The sequence below is a fragment of the Heterocephalus glaber genome, unplaced genomic scaffold, assembly GCF_053883595.1.
Source record: "Heterocephalus glaber isolate CG9 unplaced genomic scaffold, H.glaber_assembly_v1.0 deba00001743, whole genome shotgun sequence".
NCBI classification, from domain to species: Eukaryota; Metazoa; Chordata; class Mammalia; order Rodentia; family Bathyergidae; genus Heterocephalus; species Heterocephalus glaber.
The window spans coordinates 3,230,840-3,250,964 of NW_028258449.1; the positions used below are offsets into that span (position 1 = coordinate 3,230,840).

The following is a 20,125-nucleotide window of genomic DNA, read 5'->3' on the forward strand; positions in this document are numbered from 1 at the left end:
CTTCTTGATAATCCAGTTATGTTGGTGTAACTGCACAAACTATAAAAGACTACATTAACTACAAAAGTCAACATTTCCAAGTGAACTCATCACCATATCGATAATTTTCATCATGACACACTCCAAATACATATTATTTAGAAATCACCCATAGCTCCCCTACCTGCTGTCCTGGACCTTTAGAATTTATTTCCATGTATAAAAGGAACCCGCCTCTGCATTTCCCTATTTCTTTCTGCATCAATATTCCACATTCAGCAGCCAGCTCTATTTGTTTAGATTTGCACACGTCATGAATATCTTGACTTTCAAGATCATTTCACCTCTCCTTGATGACTTTTTAATGTGAACCTCAGGGTGTTGCACAAGACAAACCATAAGCTAGCTGCCCTTTAATTTTAAATTGGCTTGAGATCTCATATGAGAGCCAAACTTTCTCTGCACAGAAAATCGGCCCAAGTGAAATGAAATGCATCGAGCGCCAAAGCCACTCCAGGGAGAGTTCTGCAGCTAGCGACAGACACACATACACCTTATCTACTGCTGGGTCAGCTCTAAATGATGCCGTGCCTTTCTCCCAACATCCGTGTTTTGAAGTTGCCACGCGTGATTATGGCTTTGATCTGCTTTTTATCTTCTCCTTTATCCAGGAGAACCAAGTTCCTGGAGAGCCGAGGGGGCGCGGGGCCAGCTCTGCTCCAGTCCTCCGGGCTGTGGCGCCTCGGAGACGGCGACCCGGGGGACGGGGTCGCGAGCTTTCGAGAGACCGACGATGCTTTCCTTGCCTGGGACTTTTTTCTCCAACCCCCCTCCCAGGGGAGAGCCCCTTCGGACCGCAGTGCCAGAGGGGTTGTTTTGGTTTTTGTTTTTGGTACTACCGGGGATCGAACTCGGAACCTTGTGCTTGCGAGGCGGGCGGCGGAACCAGCGGGTTCTTATGAGCTTTGACCCTCGGGGCGGAGGCTGGCAGGGGCCCGGTCCCTCCTCGGGCTGAGCGCGGTGCCTGCGGATCCCGGCCCCCGCGGCCCTGGGCACGCACCGGACACCCGCCTGACGGCCCTTCCCGCCCCTCCAGCTCTCCCGCCCCTCCCTGTCCTCGCCCACTCCGCTCTCTCTCGCTTCCCCTCCACCCGCGGGATACCTTCGTCGCCGCCGCCGCCCTCGAACCTCGTCGCTCGGACTTGCCGGGCGAGCACCCGACGCACCCCCTTGCTGGCTGCGCGCAGGCGCACTGAGTGGCGGGCGGGGGGGGGGGCGGGCGCGGGGGGGGGCGGGGCGGGCTGGCCTGCTTTGCGCAGGCGCGCATGGCTCGGCTCTGCTCGGCGGGACTCGATTCGGCTCCTAATCGCTCGGCTGGACTCGGCTGAGCTCGGCTCTGAGCTGGCTGCCGGGCGACTTCGGCTCGCTGAGTGCGAGCCTGGGGCCCCGCGGCGGCGGCTGACTGGAGCACCATGTTCCTTCGCTCCGTCAACCTTTGGAACCTGGCGTTCTACGTCTTCATGGTGTTTCTGGCCACTCTGGGTGTGTGGGACGTGTTCTTCGGCTTCGAGGAGAACAAGTGCAGCATGAGTTATATGTTTGAGTACCCTGAGTACCAGGTGAGGGTCCCCCGCGCCCGGGTGCGGGACGCGATCCCAGAGCCGGGGTCGTGGGTCGCCCGCCCGGCCCGCGCCTGCCTCGGTTTCCCCGGGGGACGCGGCACCCCCGGCCCCTCCTCCCGCCCTCGCACCCGTCCCCGCCTCCCCCTCCCGCCCTCGCACCCGTCCCCGCCCCGCAGCCCCACCCCGCAGCCCCGCCCCGCAGCCCTGCCCGCCGGATCGTCCCCTCTAGCCCCGCCCCGCCCCGCCCCGCCCCGCCCCGCAGGTGCCCACGGGCGGCTCCCCGCTCCGGGCTGAGCGGGCGGCGCGCTTGGTGTGTGGGCGACCCGGGGACGCTCCGGGACGGGGCTCCGGTCGTGCGGGTTCGCGGGTGCCCGGCGCGAGCTCCACCTGTCCGGGGACCTGGGGCCGCTGCCGCCGGGACGTGGGTCCACCTGGGCCCTGGACTCCGTCCGCGCGCGTGGTGCACACCTGTGTGTCGCACACCTCCGTGTGTGTGCTGCTTCCCGGCGGCCAGGCCTCTTACCAGTTGCACACAAAACCTGTCCTAGTGCTACCTTTCCCCACCGTGTTTACAGTTCAAGAGCGACCTGGCCGCTTCCTCCCCCGTCCTACCTCTGCCGCCTGGTACTGAGTGCTTTCAATCAGCCCCTTCATTAGTTGGACGACTTAGTAGAATCTAGAATTTCTATTCATGACCCGCTGTGAAACGATAGTGATAAATGATACCACCGTCCGAAGAAATTCCTTCCGAGTGATGCATTTATTTCTAAGTGCATCTCTTAATGACAGGAACACCTAGTACAGTAACTTGTATAAAATGCATATGTGCTGCAGTGCATATTGATAAAGTACATTTTTAGAGTACAGTACTTTTAAAACCACGGCAGATTTGATGATGAAGAATCCACATCAGAATGCTTCTGTATACCTGTCAATGAAGGGAGCATATTATTTAATTACACTGCTATTAAGTAGATCTTAAAACTACCTAACATTTCAGTTGCTGAAACGCATCTTTTTCTCATGAGCAAAATTCTGGTAAATTTAGATTTTTATTTGTTTTGAAAGATTCTGTCCTTGGTTTTGTACCGGTGGTTAAAAGGGAGTGGGAACATTGCATTTCGGATGCCATTGAAGAAAACATTTTAACATGTTACTGCTGTCTTAATTTCTAAGCAAACAAACTGGAATGTGCTGGTTTATGCTTATTGGAGTCTAATGCTTATATACATGGGCTTTTAGATTTTTTTTAACTGGATATAAAGCTTATAATCCCCTTTCATTGCCTATGCTTTAATAATTAGGAAACTCCCAGTAGATTGCAGTAGGTCACTAGTTTTGTACTGCGTTGAAGACTTGGGTTAACAGCATTTTGAAACAATACAGTGCTAATTCTCATGTATTTTTAGACTACCCACAATTACTGAGGCTATTGTAATATTTGCAGTTGTAGAAATTGTTTTTCTCAGTGTTGGCAGCAAAGCATATGGGCCTCGCAGATGAATTTCCTGCCTCATAAAATGACTAGAAAGACAAAATTAATGTAACTAATTCGAAAGAGCTATTTGGCTTGTTTGTTGTTAAGTTGTGTGTATTAGTTATTTTGGTTCAGATTGCTTTCTCAGGGTTTTATATTACTGATTTGTTAGTACAGTAATAATTACTGTGGCAGAAGTTTCTGATACACATTTTGAGCAGATTTTATTTTTATGATGTAAAATGATGTGTTAATTCTCTGTAGTGTTTGTATTTGACTCTGAGACCTTGTATTTTGCACAACAGGTTTTGTCATTTTTACAAATACGATGAAAACCTGTCTGTAGAAGTGGGTCATTTTGAATATAGTTTACAAGAATTTTAGATAAATGAGGTCATTTTTGTATGAATAAAAATGTTCTAAAGCAATGTATATAACATTGCTTGTTTTTAACGTAATTACGTTTCATCCATCTTTCCCAGTATTCTCAGGTTGCCATGCAGCAAGTGGTCTGTCCTGGCCATTGGGCTTTCTTCTCTTTCCTGGTGCTTTCCTCTCTGTACTGCTCATTTGCATCACTTAGCTAGCCAGGCCAGGAAATGGAAAAGTAGTTGAAATACACTGCAGCTTAGTCTCCATTTTTTTTAAGGTTCCATGGGAATTTGAAACTCTATGCAAAAAAAAAAGTTTTGAGTTTAAAATTGATTCTGTGCTACCTGTGGCTTTCCTAGACTCACTTGTTTGGAGTTAAGTGAGCATTTCATGAATATATCTTAAGTCAGCCAGGCAAGAGACACATTACCCTTTAAAGCTTCCTGCCTTGTTACACAGCAAGGCAGAAGATTTACTTGGTAGCACTCTGTTTGAGGAACATTGTAGAATTTGGGAAGAAACACCTGAGTTGTTTTCTCTCACTGTCATTTGGCTTTCTTCCGGTGAATGACCTAATGCTCTCTGAAAGAGAATGTTGATATTGAGAATAAGAATCATGTTTTGTTGGTAAGGATGATGTTTATTTAGCAAGTCATCTATTGAATGATTGCTCTATGCCAGGTTTACTTGATATTTAGTATGAGAGAGAATTAGTGTTAAACTAGTCTTTGTGCCTTGAATTTGTAATACAACCAGGGAGACAGGAATGTTGTATATAGTCACTGTATAATGTGGTACACGTTATAATTTTACTATGAGAGAGTGTGAGGCTCTTTACAGAAGAGAGAATATCCAAGTTTGTCTCATATATTCAAAGGCTATGCAGAAGAGGTAGTGAACTTGGCCATGCAAAATGTATACGTAGTTCATAAAGTGCAGGAACAAAATTGCAGCCGTACATAGCACACAGAAAGGTAAAAAGGCACCAGGACACACTGCCTGTGAGTAGTATTTATAATATATTATCATTAATGTAAAAAGGGAGGCAAGCTCTATGAACATAATTTCTTGTATGAATGTAAAATATTTCTGGATGCGCTCAATCTGGTCACATTGGCTGCCTTCTCAGGCAGGGGAAGTGAGTGGCTGAAGGACCAGGGGTAGGAGAGATCCTTTCTTTCGAATCTTGAATTTTAAAATACATAAGAATAAATTTTAAAACATAGCATGTTTAAGTTATAAGAAAGGTAAAAATAGATTTTGAAGTATCTCAAGCCTTTAATACGTACACATACAGCGAGAAAACACAGAAGGTGTGTGTTTCAGTAAGGTTTCTCTTGAGAACAGGCCTTTGGATTGTAGCAAGGAGATTATGTCCAGGTGAGATGGGAGTCCCTAGGACTGTTCTAGGAGAAATGTGTGAAACCGTGTGCATTTGTGTGGATCAAAAATTGTTTTCCTTTTTTGGTTAATTGTGGAAATTGAACTTTTTGCAGTTTGAATTCACAGTTACAAGGTATAGGGTAACCCATTCAGGACCCTCCTGTCTCCCTGGAGCTATTTTTATTCCCCATTCCTATTCCCCAATAAATTTTCCTACTCCTAACCTCTGTTGTTCTTTAGAATTCATTCTTCGACTTCGGGGAGCATGAACTCGGTGTATCTGACATTGAGCATGTTGGGAGTTGCATCTGTCCCCCTGAATCAGAAGGACATAGATGTCACAAAGAGCTTGCTGTTGGGCTTTCCTCACAGGAGCCCACCCTGCATCCCCCAGGATGTACTTTGATGTACTTTTATCTTGCTTTTTCCTCTTTTACTCAGCCCAAGCTTGCTCTGCAGAGCCAGTTTCTCCCTCCCTCTTCACTTTTACTTTTTCAAATAAACTTTGTCACCATTTAAAAAGAGGTATAAAAATTTTAGTTTTTTTTTTTTTGGTACTGGGGATTGAACTCGGGTCCTTGCGCTTGCAAGGCGGGCAGCGGAACCACTGAGTTAAATCCCCGGCCCTAAAAATTTTAGTTTTTTAAAATCATTTTTCTAGCTCTTGGGTGTTTCTAGATTGTTCTGTCTTTTGAAAGGGTTAGAGATGAGTCAAAGAAGGACAGTGGTCATAGAAATAAAACAAGAACAAGGTCATAGAAATAAATAGTACTTACGTGTAAAGGTAAGAGCTTCAAGGTCATTTTGGGGTGAGGGCTTGGTCTTTAAATAACCTATATAAGATAGCCAGTTTATGTTGGTGTTCTGGTACTGTAGAGTCCTGCTCAACTGTGGCAGCCAGGAAACAGAGAAAAGGAGGAGCTGGGGACATGAATACACCCTCCAGGTCATGTCCTCTGTGACCACCAGCACCACCTATGAAGTCCTGATCGGATGAATCCACTGATGAGTCTAACACTCCCATGATCTAGTCACCACCCTAAAGCTCCACTCTGGACCCATGAGACTAGACATTTTAGATTGAAGCCATAACAAATACATTATAGGTAACATATATAAGTAACAAAACTCTCTTATTTTTGTATTTTTATTATAACATTTGAAAAATGAGAGAGCAGCATAAACATAAACTTGTGGGATATTTGTGGTGGTTAGGTGGGGTGTCAACTTGATTGGCTTTGGGATCCACCTGGGGCTTGATGGAGTGCTCCTCTGAGTGACTGGGGGGTTCGTGGAGATGTGGCTTTGGGATCTCTCTGTGTTCGCTGGTCCCTTCCTCTCAGGCCCTGCTCTGCTCCCCGGCTGCCATGAACTAAGCAGCTTTGCCCTACCACGTCCTTCCACCATGATGTCTCTGCCTTAGAGACAGCCATCCATGGACTGAATCCCTCAAAACATGAGCCAAATTAGACTCCTCTTTTAAGTGTGGGTGTCGGGTATTGTGTCCAGCAGTGGAAAAGCTGACTAATGCGGTATTTGCCCTTGTTTTTGGGAAAGTGCTAGGTATCTGATTTGATGAAAATGCTTTTAGTTCACAAGGTGCTCATGAGAAACTTTTGGTCAAATTTTAACCTTTGTATGCTTCATCCCTGAAAATAATTGTTCACAAATGTACACACTGCCAAACAGCAGTGATGTAAGTAAGGGTGATTGTGTGGCAAGGTATATTTTCCTCTGGGAAATCAGTCTTATAGAAGTCTAGTAAAGAGATGTGATCAAATTTTTCTTGAATAGCTGATGGCGACTCTGTATATTGCATTTAAAAATTCACAGGGAGGGTATTTATGTTGGCTAAAGATGGAGTTGCAGTTGTACCGACATTCGCATATGAAGGTTGAGACACCACTGTTGGTAGTTGCTGTGTTTTATTGGCCAAGTCACACAAGTACATGTTGTATCTGATAGACAGGTTTCCACTCACTGACTGTGTGGCAGGTGCTGGAGCCACAGTTAGCACTGTGCCTTTCCCTGCACAGCATTCTGTTGTCCCTTACACCAATCGTGCATGAGCACTGCACTGCTGAAGTCACGATAAATACCTCTAAAAATGATAGAATAATAGTAAACGTTTGCCAGTCTGAGGGACTGCATTATGAACTGTCCAGGACCACATGGGGCTCTAAGCCATGGACTGAACACATCAGTCCTCAGCAGTCAACACCTTCTCCATCGATGTTGCCATGGTATCATTGGCACAGATGCTTTGCAGCAGCTTCCTTGGGAATATTCAGTAACATACATGGGTGATCATGATTGCTTTTCTGAACACTGAATTTTTTCAGTAGTCATTAACAACATTTACACTTGTTTGTTTGTTTTTTAACTTAAATTCTTTTATTGGTACATTGTAGGCATACAACACAATTACATTTCTCATTGGGAATTGTACCTTTACATAATGCATCTTGGTTCTTATTTTTTCCCCATTCCTAGCCCTCCCTTCACGCCCTCCACCCTTCCCTATTTACAAAGACTTTATTTCTATTTTTTCCATTTCTCATCATTTTCCTTTCCCTTCTTTCCTTTCCCCTGCCCCTCCCACTACCCCTACCCCTTTGGACCTTTTCTTCCTATTTTGCATTATCGATTATTCATTCTAATCATTGGTACATTTTAGGTATACAATATAATGACATTCATCATTGGAAATCTGCACTTTTATATAGTCTCTCTTGGTTCTTACATTTCACCCTTGCCCAGCCCCCCCTTCAACCCCTCCATTCCTCCCTATTTACAAAGATTTTGTTCCTATTTTTCCATTTTCTCATATTAATCCCATTCCCTTCTGTCGTTTCCCCTAGCCTTCCCACTTCCTTCCCCTTTGCCCCTTTTCTTCCTATTTCACATTACCTATTATACATTTAGTCCTTATTTACACTTTCAGTTTCTCACACCAGAGAAACTATTTGGTATTTACACATCTGTGTCCTATTTATTTCACTTAAGAGTTTTGCCTCAATGTGCATCCACTTAGCTATAAATGTCTCTAATTTCTCATTTTTTATGGCTGAGTAGTACTCCATTTTATTAAAAAACCACATTTTCTTTATTCAGTCTCCAGTTGATGGGCATTTGGGCTGTTTCCAAGTTTTAGCTATTACAAAGTGTGCTGCTATGAACATAGGCGCACATATATATCACTGTGGTATGATTCTTTTAATTCTTGGGGAAGATCCCCAGCAGTGGAAAAGCAGGGTCAAATGGGACTTCCAGGCCTAGTTCTTTCAGGTATCTCCATACTGATTTCCACAGTGCTTGCACCAGTCTACACTCCCACCAGCAGTGGAGCAGGGTTCCTCTTTCCCCACAGCCCCACCAGCATTTGTTATTGGTGGATTTCATGATAGCAGCCATTCTTTCTGGAACGAAGTGGAATCTCAGCATTGTATTCATTTGCATCTCTCAAATGACCAGTGATGTTGAACATTTTTTCATGTATTTATTTGCTATTTCTACTTCTTTGTCTGAGAAATGTCTGTTCATTTCAGATGCCCATTTTTGGATTAGGTCTTTAAATTTGGGAGGTCTGATCTTTTTAAGTTCTTTATAGATTCGAGATAGTAGACCTTTGTCTGAGGAAGAGCAGGTGAAGATTTTTTCCCACATTGTGGGCTGTCTCTTCACACTGCTGGTGGTTTCTCTTGCTGTGCAGAAGCCTTTTAATAAGAAGAGATCCCATTTGTTAATTGTTTGTGCTAGTTTACAAGCAACTGAGGTTTTGTTCATAAAATCTTTTCCTACACCAATGTATTCAGGGGTTCTACCTAACCTCTGTTCCAACTGGTTCAGAATTTCTATTTTAATATTTAGATCTTTAATCCATTTTGATTTTAGTTTAGTGCATGGTGAGAGGTATAGGTCTAGTTTTAATCTTTGGCAAGTTGAAGCCGAATTTTTCCAGCACCATTTATTAAAGAGGCTATCTTTCCTCCAATGAGGGTGTTTGGCTCCTTTATTGAAGATGAGATGGCTGAGTGTGTCTGGCGTTGTTTCTGCATCTTCTAATCTGTTTCACTGGTCCTCAGGTCTGTTTCTTTGCCAGTACCATGCTGTTTTTATCACAGTCGCTTTGTAGTAGAATTGCAGGTTGGGGATTGTGATACCCCCTGCCATGTCTCTGTTACCTAGAATTGCTTTTGCTATTCTGGGTCTCTTCTTGTTCCAAATGAATTTTTGGATTGTTTTCTCAAGGTCCATGAAGTATGCTGCTGGGATCTCAATTGGAATTGCATTAAATCTATATAGCAGTTTTGGAAGTATGGTCATTTTCACTATATTAATCCTTTCTACCCAGGAGCAGGGGATGTCTATCCATTTTCTGATATCATCTTCAATCTCTCTTTTCAGAGTGCCATAGTTTTCAGAGAAGAGGTCTTTGATTTCTTTCGTTAGGTTGATTCCTAGGTATTTCAGTTTTTTAGATGCTATTGTGAAAGGAATTATTTGCCCTATTTCTCTCTCAGTGAGTCTGTCACTTGTGTAGAGGAAAGCTGTTGATTTTTGTGTGTTGACCTTGTAACCAGCTACTTGACTGAATTTGGTTATTAAGTCTAGAAGACTTTTGGTGGAGTTCTTGGGGTCTTCTATGTAGAGTATCATGTCATCTGCAAATAATGACAATTTGACTTCTTCATTTCCTATCTTTATTCCTTTTATTTCTTTCTCTTGTCTAATTGCCGTGGCTAATGTTTCCAGAACTATATTGAACAAGAGTGGTGATAGTGGACATCGTTGTCTTCTTCCTGATTTAGTATGATATTGGCTGTTGGCTTTTCATAGATGTCATCTATCAGTTTGAGGTAGAGACCATCTATTCCAGTTTTTTGTAGGGTTTTTATCATAAATGTATGTTGGATTTTGTCAAATGCTTTTTCTGCATCTATGGAGATAATCATATGGTTTTTGTCCTTGGCTCTATTGATATAGTGTATTACATTGATTGATTTGCATATATTGAACCATCCCTGCATCCCTGGGATGAATCCAACTTGATCAGGGTGTATGATCTTCTTGATGATCTTCTGCATTCTGTTTGCCATTACCTTATTAAGGATTTTTGCATCTATATTCATTAGTGAGATTGGCCTGTAGTTCTCTTTTTCGGTTGGGTCTTTCTCTGATTTGGGGATCAAGGTGATGCTTGCTTCCAGGAATGAATTTGGGAGTATTGCTTCCCTTTCAATTTCATGGAAGAGTTTAAACAGTAGTGGCAGCAGTTCCTCTCTAAATGTCTTGTAGAATTCAGCAGTGAAGCCATCAGGGCCCGGGCTTTTCTTAGTTGATAAGTTTTTAATTATGTTGTCAATTTCATTGGTTGATATTGGGTTGTTCAGAATTTTTAGGTCTTCTTCGTTCAACTTTGGTAATTCATATGTATCTAGGAATCTGTCCATTTCTTCTGTGTTGTCCATCTTATTGGCATATAGGTTCTGGAAGTAGGTATTGATGATCCTCTGGATTTCTGCTGGGTCTGTTGTAATTTCACCCTTTTCGTTCTTCATTTCATGGATTTGGGCCTTTTCTTTCCTTTTTCTGATAAGGTTGGCTAAGGGTTTATCAATTTTGTTGATTCTTTCAAAGAACCAACTCTTGGCTTCATTGATTTTTTGTATCGTTCTCTTAGTCTCCATTGCATTGATTTCTCCTCTGATCTTTATAATTTCCTCCCTTGTATGAGCTTTGGGGGTTGTCCTGCTCTTCTTTTTCTAGAAGCTTGAGGTTCAGCATCAGGTTGTTTAATTGGGCTTGTTCTGTTTTCCTAATATGTGTATTCACTGCTATGAATTTCCCTTGTAAGACTGCTTTCATTGTGTCCCACAGATTCCGTTATGTTGTATTATCATTGTCATTTAATTGAAGGAACTATCTGATTTCATCTTTAATTTCCTGTGACCCATTGGTTATTCAGAAGTGTGTTGTTCAATTTCCACGTGTTTATGAAATTGTTTGAGTTTCTTTTGCTATGGATCTCCAATTTCGTCGCACTATGGTCTGATAATATACAGGGGTAACTTCAATTCCTTTGCACTTACTTAAATATGTTCTGTGTGTGAGTATGTGGTCTATTTTGGAGAATGACCCATATGCAGCTGAGAAGAATGTGTATTCTGATTTTGTGGGGTGGAAGACTCTGTAAACATCTGTTAAGTTCACTTGTTCAAGAGTTCGATTGAGTTGTAGTATTTCATTACTTATTTTTAGTCTAGTTGATCGATCTATTTGTGACAGTGAGGTGTTGAGGTCCCCCACTACAATTGTATTAGTGCATATATGGCTTTTCATGTCCGTTACTATTCGTTTTATATAGTTGGGTGCACTAGTGTTTGGTGCATAGATATTTATGATTGTCATCTCTTCCTCTTGGATTCTTCCCTTTACAGGGATGTGGTGTCCTTCTTCGTCTCTCTTAATCAGTGTTGGTTTGAAATCTACTTGATCTGCCAGGAGGATAGCTACTCCTGCTTTTTTTCGCATTCCTGTCACATGCAATATTGTTTTCCACCCTTTAACTTTCAGTCTATGAGTTTCCTTTTGAATTAAGTGTGTTTCTTGTATGCAGCATATTGTTCGATTTTACTTCTTGACCCATTCTGCCAGTCTATTTCTTTTGATTGGTGAATTGAGACCATTAACATTGATGGTTATAACTGAAACGTAGTGACTTGTCATTGCCATGACTTTTTCTTTTTGTTGGGTTCTCCCCCTTTCCATTTAATTTCTTGTCATGCCAGATGGGTTCATTCTGCTTTGCTTCCTGGGGTTATGATCCTCAATGTCTGTTCCTAGGCTATCGTGTAAAATTCTTTGGAGTGCTGGTTTGGTATTCATGAAGTTCCTAAGGTGCTCTTTGTCATGAAAGTATCTTATTTCTCCATCACTTTTCAAAGATAGTTTTGCAGGGTACGTCAATCTGGGTTGGAGGCTGTTTTCTTTTAGGCCTTGGAATATGTCACTCCAAGCTCTTCTTGCCTTGATGGTTTGTGTTGAGAAGTCTGCTGTGATTCTGATGGGCTTTCCTTTGTATGTGATTTGTTTCTTTTCTCTGACTGCTTGTAGAACTTTGTTCTTCTGTTGAGTTTCTGGAATCTTAACAATTATATGCCTATGGGTAGATTTTTTTTGATCAAGGCTATTTGGAGTCCTATATGCCTCACTTATCTGTATGTCAAGCTCTTTTCCCCTGCTTGGGAAGTTTTCTGCCATTATTTCTGTGAAGAGATTTTTTATGTCATCTGCACTCTCTCCTGTTTCTTCATTGAGCCCAGTCAGTCTTATGTTATTCTTTTTTGCATCACCTAGCAGCTGCTGGATTGATTTCTCATGTTCCCTTATAATTTTGAAGCAATTTTTCTTTTCCTGGTCACTAATTGCAATCTTATCTTCTGTATCTAAAATTCTGTCCTCACATTGGCTCATTCTGCTGTGTAGACTTTCAATGGAGTTTTTCATGTCCTGGAAATCTATTTGCATCTGTTTTATGGATTCCATTTGTTTCCTATGTTGGGATTCCATCATGTTCCTGAGCTCTTCTCTAGATATATTAATCATGTTTTGCACTAGGGGCACAATTTCTCCTGTTATCTGAGTAATTATTTCTGATTTCATTTTTTCTATATCCCCTTTTGTTGCCAGTTCTGTGGGTCCATGTGGTTGAGTATCAGAGTTTTCCATCTCATTTCCCTTTGGGTTTGCTGTAGGTGATCTGGAAGTCTGGTTTTGAGGCTTACTTACATGTTTTTTCATTTCGACTGGGGCGGGGGGCTGTTAGCCCCTGCACGGATTACCTCCTCTGAGCTGGGAGAGGTGGGACAGGGGCCAGGAGCAGCGGTAGGGATGATGGCCCAAAAGCCCTTTCCTGTGGGCTGGGAGCAGCGGGAGGGATGGTGGCCGGGAAGCCCCTTCCTCTGGACCAGGAGCAGTGGGATGACGGCTCAGAAGCCCCTACCTTTGTGCTGGGAGCGGTGGGAGGGATGGTATCCTGGAAGCCCCTTCTTCTGGGCCAGGAGCAGCGGGACAGAAGGTGGCCCAAAAGCCCTTTCCTCTGGGCTGGGAGCAGCGGGAGGGATGGTGACCGGGAAGCCCCTTCCTCTGGACCAGGAGCAGTGGGACGGCAGCTCAGAAGCCCCTACCTCTGGGCCAGGAGCAGCAGGACTCAGTACCGTGGTCTGGTGGTCTGGTGTCCTCTGCGTCTTTGTAGTGTGGAACCAGGTGGCTGCCTGTCTGCAGCGGGGTAATTTGGTGTCTTCCGCGCGACTCGGGGCCTCAGTAGGCCGTGCACAGACCTGCCTGTCTGCAGTGGGCTGATTCGGCGTGTTCCATGCGATCAACATTTACAGTTTTTGAAAACATCCAGTAGTTAAAATTTTTCATCAAGGGCCAGAGATTTTTTTTTTTCATGAATTTTTTTTTCATACTACATGTATAACAGCACTAACTCATTCTATTGATATCTACTTAATTCTGTTCTCCAGTGTAATTGTCTTATTTTCTTTTTCTTTTTGGTACTGGGGATCGAACTTGGGTCCTTGCACTTGTGCAGCAGGCAGGGAAACCACTGAGCTAAATCCCCGCCCGGCCCTAATTGTCTTATTTTTAGTTGTTTCTATCCTTTTTTAAAGAAAGAACCAAAATTGTTTGTACTTTACCACCTCTTATGAATGTCTACCTTTTGGAGATGACATTAGGACCTAACTTATATTATATGGAAAATATTTATGTGACTAACTGGCTCTTTTTGTATATGTACAACAATAGGAACTATAGAGTAGTTTAAGGGTCGCTACAAACCAACCCCTTGGTCCATGAGAACTGAAACATGCTAATGCATTGGAACATTCACAGTGGGAAGAATATACATATCTTCATCAAGACATAGCTGTGAAGCCCATATTAATTTATTAAGCACATTGTCAATCAAAGCATATGAAGTTGAGAGGTCAGAAAGCTGCATTGTCAAACCAACGCTTTCCTCTAAAGATGTACCAGCTGGAATATATAGTTGGGCCTGAGTAAAAGGAGCGATATTGCAAAACAACCTAAATGGCAAAAGATAATTGATTTGCAAATGGAAAGCTTTTCTCATTTTTAAGTATAATTGATACTGATTCAAAAGTAAGTGCAATTCTGATTATTTTAATATGTGTTTTCCTGACATATACCAGTGCTTTTCTGCGATGGTCAGGGACTGGTTTGACTAATTTTTATTTCTTAGAATTTTAGGTGGTCCTTTGTTATGCTTTCTGAAGACTGCCTGGTTGAAAACTCGCATAGTTCAAGAATAATTCTCTATATGAATAAATTGTGCATTAAGTGGTTTTTATCATTAGCAATATTTTTATATTGCATTTTGGCTGAATTGTATTATTAAAACTGATGAAAGTGAACCTTACTTTATTTATTTTTGCTGTAGAAAATAGAACTTCCAAAGAAATTGGCAAAACACTACCCAGCCTATGAGTTATACCTTTATGGAGAAGGATCCTATGCTGAAGAACACAAAATTCTCCCTTTGACGGGAATTCCAGTTCTCTTCCTTCCTGGTAATGCTGGGAGTTACAAGCAAGGTAGGTACTGGGAGTAAACTTGAAAGCTGTGAAATTCAGTTAAGGAAGTCAAATCCTGTGCATGCTGGGTGAAGCAAATGAAGTGAATGCAACGCCTACTCTATGTTAAATACAATACTGTGTCAGGCTCACTGGAAGCTGAGATACACATCGCTTTCCCTGAGAAAAAGCACATTTGAGAGGTACAAGGAAAAGAAGTGCTGTAGGGTGGGAAGGAGAAAAAGGGAAAGATGGAATGGGGCAGGATAAATATTAATAGGTGTTCGGGAATCAACAGAAGAAAGAGGTTTATGTTAGAAATGGAGTGTACAGAGAATAGAACCTGGAGTGTTGATTGGAGATAAATTAGTGGCTTATGTTATGTTGAACAAGAAAGGAAAGGAGTTTTTTTTTTCTTTTGGAGCTATTTAAGGTAGATCTAGAGGTACAGAAGGGATCACAGAACTATGAAGGTAGGAAAGTTGTATGCTCAGATTCCAAATTCATTGTTGGCTTAGAGAAGAACAACAGTAGTTTTTGGCATAACAACAAAGTATGTGACTCTGCAAGTAATTTTACTTTCAACTAAAATTTGTTTTCTTGGTTACTAAATGACTAGAATTGTTACTTGATGAGACTAACTGTCCCAACATGTACTATAATTGCTGATGTGTTTACTCATCTAGCAGATATTTATGGATACCTGTCATGAGCCAGGTAGTAGTATTGTAGGCACTGGGGCAGTGATGGTGAACCTTTTAGAGATGGAGTGCCTAAAGTGCAACCCAAAACCCACTTATCACAGAGTGCCAACCCTGCAATTAAACCTGAATACTTGGCCGCTGGGTTGATGCTGTGGTGACTTGGCTCGTGTGCCAACAGAGAACACTCTGTGTGCCCGCTGGGGCATGCATGCCATAGGGAGACCACTGTACTAGGGATTCAGTGCATCCCGAGACACATGAAGTCCCTCTCTCATCAAGCATTATTCTTCTTGGGAAGACAGCCACCCGGCAAACATGCCAGTAATGTTACAGCTAGAAGAAAAGTTAGAGGATAAACAGGGAGAGGAGATGCCTAGTTTAGCTGAGGTGGTCAGGAGAGACCACCGTGAGAATTTGAGCAGAGGCTTAAACATAGCAAGCAATTCCACCCCACTGTGTGCAGGGAGGCCCTGAGGCAGGAGCATGCTTTGTGCCTTCAGGGCCACTGTGTTAGGAGACAGCGAGAAGAGAGTGGAAAAGCGGCCATGGGCTCTCACGTAATCTGGGGAAAAGATCGTGAGGTTTTATCTAAGTGAGATGGGAACCCTAGAGTGCTTTGAATAAGGAATTATATAATCTCCCTAAACCAACTGGGAACAGGCATTTTCTATGGGAATCTTCTCCTGCTTAAAATCCTCAGTAAGTACGTAGAGAATGAGCAGCCTATTCACTTTTTATTTACTTACCTGATAACATTTAGGGCACATTTAACTATGTTCAAGGCACATAGCCACTAGGTTAATGTGTTCTTCTAAATTGGTACTATCAGTGAATGTTGCCCTCAAATAAGTTCGTTTTCATGATGAAGCTTATTTATTAAGAGTTTTGAAGCAGGAGTGGATGCAGCCTCAGAATATTCTATCTGCTGTGTGTTTCTTCCCCTGTAGTCCGTTCCATTGGCTCCATCGCCCTTAGGAAAGCAGAAGACATTGACTTCAAGTACCACTTTGACTTCTTCAGTGTGAATTTCAATGAAGAGCTGGTGGCGCTGTACGGCGGAAGCCTTCAGAAGCAGACCAAGTTTGTGCATGAGTGCATTAAGACCATTCTCAAACTTTACAAGGTAAGAGGTCAACATGTTTTTATTAAGAAACTCACTGTATTTTAAAAATGTATTTGTTCATATGATATTAAGGTACTCACTATCTTTTAAATAATGCATTTGTTAATGTGAAAAGTAGAACAGAGAGGGCAGAGTTTGGCTTTTTTAAGTCTATTGTCTTGACCTCCGTGGAAGTTTTCAAAATTAAATTGGGTTTATAGAATGGAAACCATTCTTCTAAATCAGGGGAAAAAATTTTAACTTTATATATAAATTAGGAGTGAGATGCATTTCCTTTCTTTCTTTCTTTTTTTTTTGGTACCGGGGATCGAACTTGGGTCCTTGTGCTTGCAAGGCAGGCAGTGGAACCACTGATCTAAATCCCCGGCCCCGAGATGCATTTCCTAAAACCCTTGGTAAAGATACGTGCCTCTAGCCATGTGTGACTAAGTGGTGGCATACAGTAGACTACCACATAGGGGAGCAGTGGACATCCAAAGCATTTGTTTCCGGTGTCAGACAGCACATGGAAGAGGACTCTCATCCCTGAAAGCACTGAGCTCCACAAATGTCCTGGTTTTCTGTCTGGAAGCATTTTCCAGACTATGGGGTGAGGAGGTGGCAGTCAGGCAGAGCACATTGACATCACTGAGCTGAAGAAGGCAGAGGATTGGGATTTAGAACTGTTGAGGTGGCTGCATGGGGCAGGATAGAAGAAGAAATGAAGAAGCTGGGCATGGTGATCTACGACTGTAATCCCAGTACTCAAGAGGCTGGGAGAGGGGGATTGTGAGTTGGAGGTGAGCCTGAACTCCATAGTAGATCTTGTCTTCAAAGAAAAGAAGGGAGGGAGGCAGGAGATAAGGGGAAATGTATATCTTTAAAGAAATTTAAAAGCCCACTATCAGAATCATTCTGTGCTAGCAATTCCAAACAATATTGAGGATAAACTAAAACTATTTAATGAAGTGGACCATTTCCACCGTTGGCATGCCACTGTCCAAGTCTGGGAGAAGACAGCTCCTGGGGAGTTGTAACCCAAATTGAGGTTTCAGAGCTACAGGATTTCAGGAACAAGCATTCTAATTCAAGAGAAAGGGCCTACCCGAACACAGTTGAGACCCCATCAATGACACAGTGTAGAATAGGGCTACCCTGGTAATAGCTACTCTAGTATCCACCTTAACAGTGCTTAAATATATGACTCAAAAATATCAGAGTTAAGGATTTAAAATAGAATATGCACATAACAAGGGGGTAGATGGGGAATCTCACTAGAGACATGGAAACTACAAACAAAAAGGAAAATCTAGGATGGAAACAGTGCATATCAAAAATGGAAAGTGCACTAGATAGGTGTAAGTGAGATTGAACATGAAGAGGTGACTGGATCTGAACCCATGACAGTAAATACTAGCTAGACTGAAACACAGATGATACAGGACAGACTCAGGAACCTATGAGACAGTATTAAACAATCTAAGACATAAATAATTCAAACCTAAAGAAGAGGAGCAAGAAATCGGGGAGGAAAAATATTCAAAGAGCTAATGGCTCCTAGATGGCAACCCCACAGATCCAGGAAGGCTCCCTGAATCCCATCCTTATAAACACAAGAAAATCAGACCTTAGGATATCTTAGTCAAGTTACGGAAACCTAAAGTAAAGAGAAAATATTAAAAGCAGTAGAGAAAAATTCATAACTTACAGGGAAAAAGGAATAGAAACCACTGATTTCTTACCGGATATAAATGAAGCCAAAAACAACAGGGTGAGTCTTGAGGGCATTCTGCTAAGTGGAATAAGCTGATTGGAGAGAGGCTGCCTTACTCCCCTTAGCTGAGTCATTCAAAGTGGACCTCAGAAGCAGAGGTATGGTTGTTGCTAGGGACCTGGCACAGGGGAAAAGAAGAGTAGCAAATGTATGAGTATACACTTTCAGTTGTGCAAGATATAAGTTCTCCAGGTGCCTGTTGTACATCATTGTACTTGTAGTTCATTAGGACAGTAAATTTCATATTAAGTGTTCTTACTACAGTTTTTAAAAACACGCACAATCCAAAGGGAGGAAAGAACAAACAGCAGGTGGAACAAATAGAAAACAAATGGAAAAATGATAGAGTTAAACATATAAATAGTGACATTACTTACATCCCACCCAAAGGGCAAATTTTGTCAGACTGGTTATAAAAAGCAGCACCTACTCAACTGTATGCTAAATTGTCCTCTAGAGTCTAGAAAGTAAAGGCCACTTTAACTGTGGATATCTTGATGGTTTAAAAAGTAATGAATAGGAAAAAAATACAAAACAGATCAAACAAAGCTGGTATGGCGAAGTTAATATTAATTAAAGAGATCTCAGGGCAAAATATATTATCAGGAGTAAAGAGAGACATTTCCTAAAAACAAAACCACAACAATCCTAAGTGTGCATCTAAGTAAAGCTTCCAAGTGAATCTAGCAAAAACTAACAGAACTGAAGGAGATGGGTAATTCTGCAGTTAGAGTTGGAGACTTCAGTAGATAGGAGGTCAGTAAGATATAGAAGGTTTGGGCATTATTAGCCAACTTAACTTCATTGGGATTTGCAGAATACTACAACTACGGGCTGGGGATTTAGTTCAGTGGTTCCAACACCTGCCTCGCAAGTGCAAGGTCATGAGTTCAATCCCTGGTACCAAAAAAAGAATACTACACCTAACATGATATTTGATATCAAAATATCAATCTGTGTAATTCATCAGGGTATCATCTCTATAGATATGGAAAACCACCTGACCATATTCAGTATTCATTCAATACAATGAAGAACAACTGAGCCAAGTAGTGCTGGAGGCAAACTCCTTCATCCTTAGTAATTGTGAGTGTTATGGGAGGAAACTAGCCATATTAAACAGGATCTTTCAGATATCTGAGAAGATATTTATTGGATAAGATAAGTAAGATGTGATCACATAGTGAGATTTATTTTCCATAAGTGTCATTCATAATAAATCTTTAATGTTATATAGCAGGTAGTTTTTTTGCTTCCCTATTTTTTGTTTTATTTTTTTTCTAATGACTGTATATTAAAACTAGTAAACCTTTTTTAAATTGTGATTTTTAGAAAGCAAGATTCCTACAATAAGCAAGCACAGTAGGAGTTAGAGACAGGACAGCCAAATCCCCTGGAGTCGATGGGGTTTGGTGTGGGGTAGAGGGAGGACATTCCCGGAGGAGAGACCTTATCCATTACACGAGTCTACTTTGGTATAGCAGTGAATGAAACTGAAATCCAGGCCTTGTAGAACTTGGCTTGTAGATAATAAACATAGAAAATAAGAAAAATACATGTAACCTTATATGGTTAAAACATCAGTGAGAGGGGCTGGGGATTTAGCTCAGTGATTTTACCACCAGCCTCACAAGCACAAGGTCCCAAGTACCAAAAAAAACCAGGGAGAAAAACAAGGCAGGAAAGGGAGATAAATAGTCAAAGGCAGAGGATCACAATTATAAATAAGGGCACCTGGGGAAGACCCCTTTAGAGGAGCAGATGCTTTAATACACACCAAGGGTGTAGGGAGTGGGCCATTTAAATATAAGAAGAAACCTGCATTTAGGAAACCAATACATGGACAAGCACACAAGGAGACTAGAATCACTGGAGCAGGTTGTGTGAGTTGGTAGACATGGGAGGGAGATGGACAGATTGTAGAGACATATAGGCAATTTTAAGGACTTCTGCCTTTCGTTCGGAGCAATACAGAAAACCCTAGAGGCTTTTGTGTAGAGGAGTGGCATGCTCTTACTTAATAGTCTTGGAAGCAGAGAGAACAGCTAGGAGGTCTTTAGAGTAATTCAGGTGGGAAACGGTGGTGTAAATCAGGTTGGTAGAAGCTGAG

The 20,125-nt window shown here is 42.2% G+C and overlaps 1 protein-coding gene and 1 long non-coding RNA gene across 4 annotated transcripts in view; one reads left to right on the forward strand and one right to left on the reverse strand.

The window, feature by feature from the left end:
* LOC106008418 (uncharacterized) overlaps positions 1 to 1,235 on the reverse strand; it is a 45,764-nt gene extending 44,529 nt beyond the window's left edge. Inside the window, exon 1 of the long non-coding RNA XR_015447048.1 lies at positions 1,142 to 1,235. This is a non-coding gene — a long non-coding RNA (uncharacterized LOC106008418). The remainder of the gene's footprint in view (positions 1 to 1,141) is intronic.
* Positions 1,236 to 1,325: 90 nt separating this feature from the next.
* Positions 1,326 to 20,125, forward strand: part of Pgap1 (post-GPI attachment to proteins inositol deacylase 1) — a 69,127-nt gene continuing 50,327 nt past the window's right edge. The window contains exons 1-3 of one of the 3 annotated variants that reach the window (XM_087200346.1): positions 1,326 to 1,598; positions 14,303 to 14,456; positions 16,087 to 16,262. In XM_087200346.1, the coding sequence (XP_087056472.1) occupies positions 1,452 to 1,598; positions 14,303 to 14,456; positions 16,087 to 16,262 (477 nt within the window). In that variant the 5' untranslated portion in view covers positions 1,326 to 1,451. The remainder of the gene's footprint in view (positions 1,599 to 14,302; positions 14,457 to 16,086; positions 16,263 to 20,125) is intronic. The other 2 variants (XM_021249796.2, XM_004871709.3) reach the window with 2 other exon arrangements.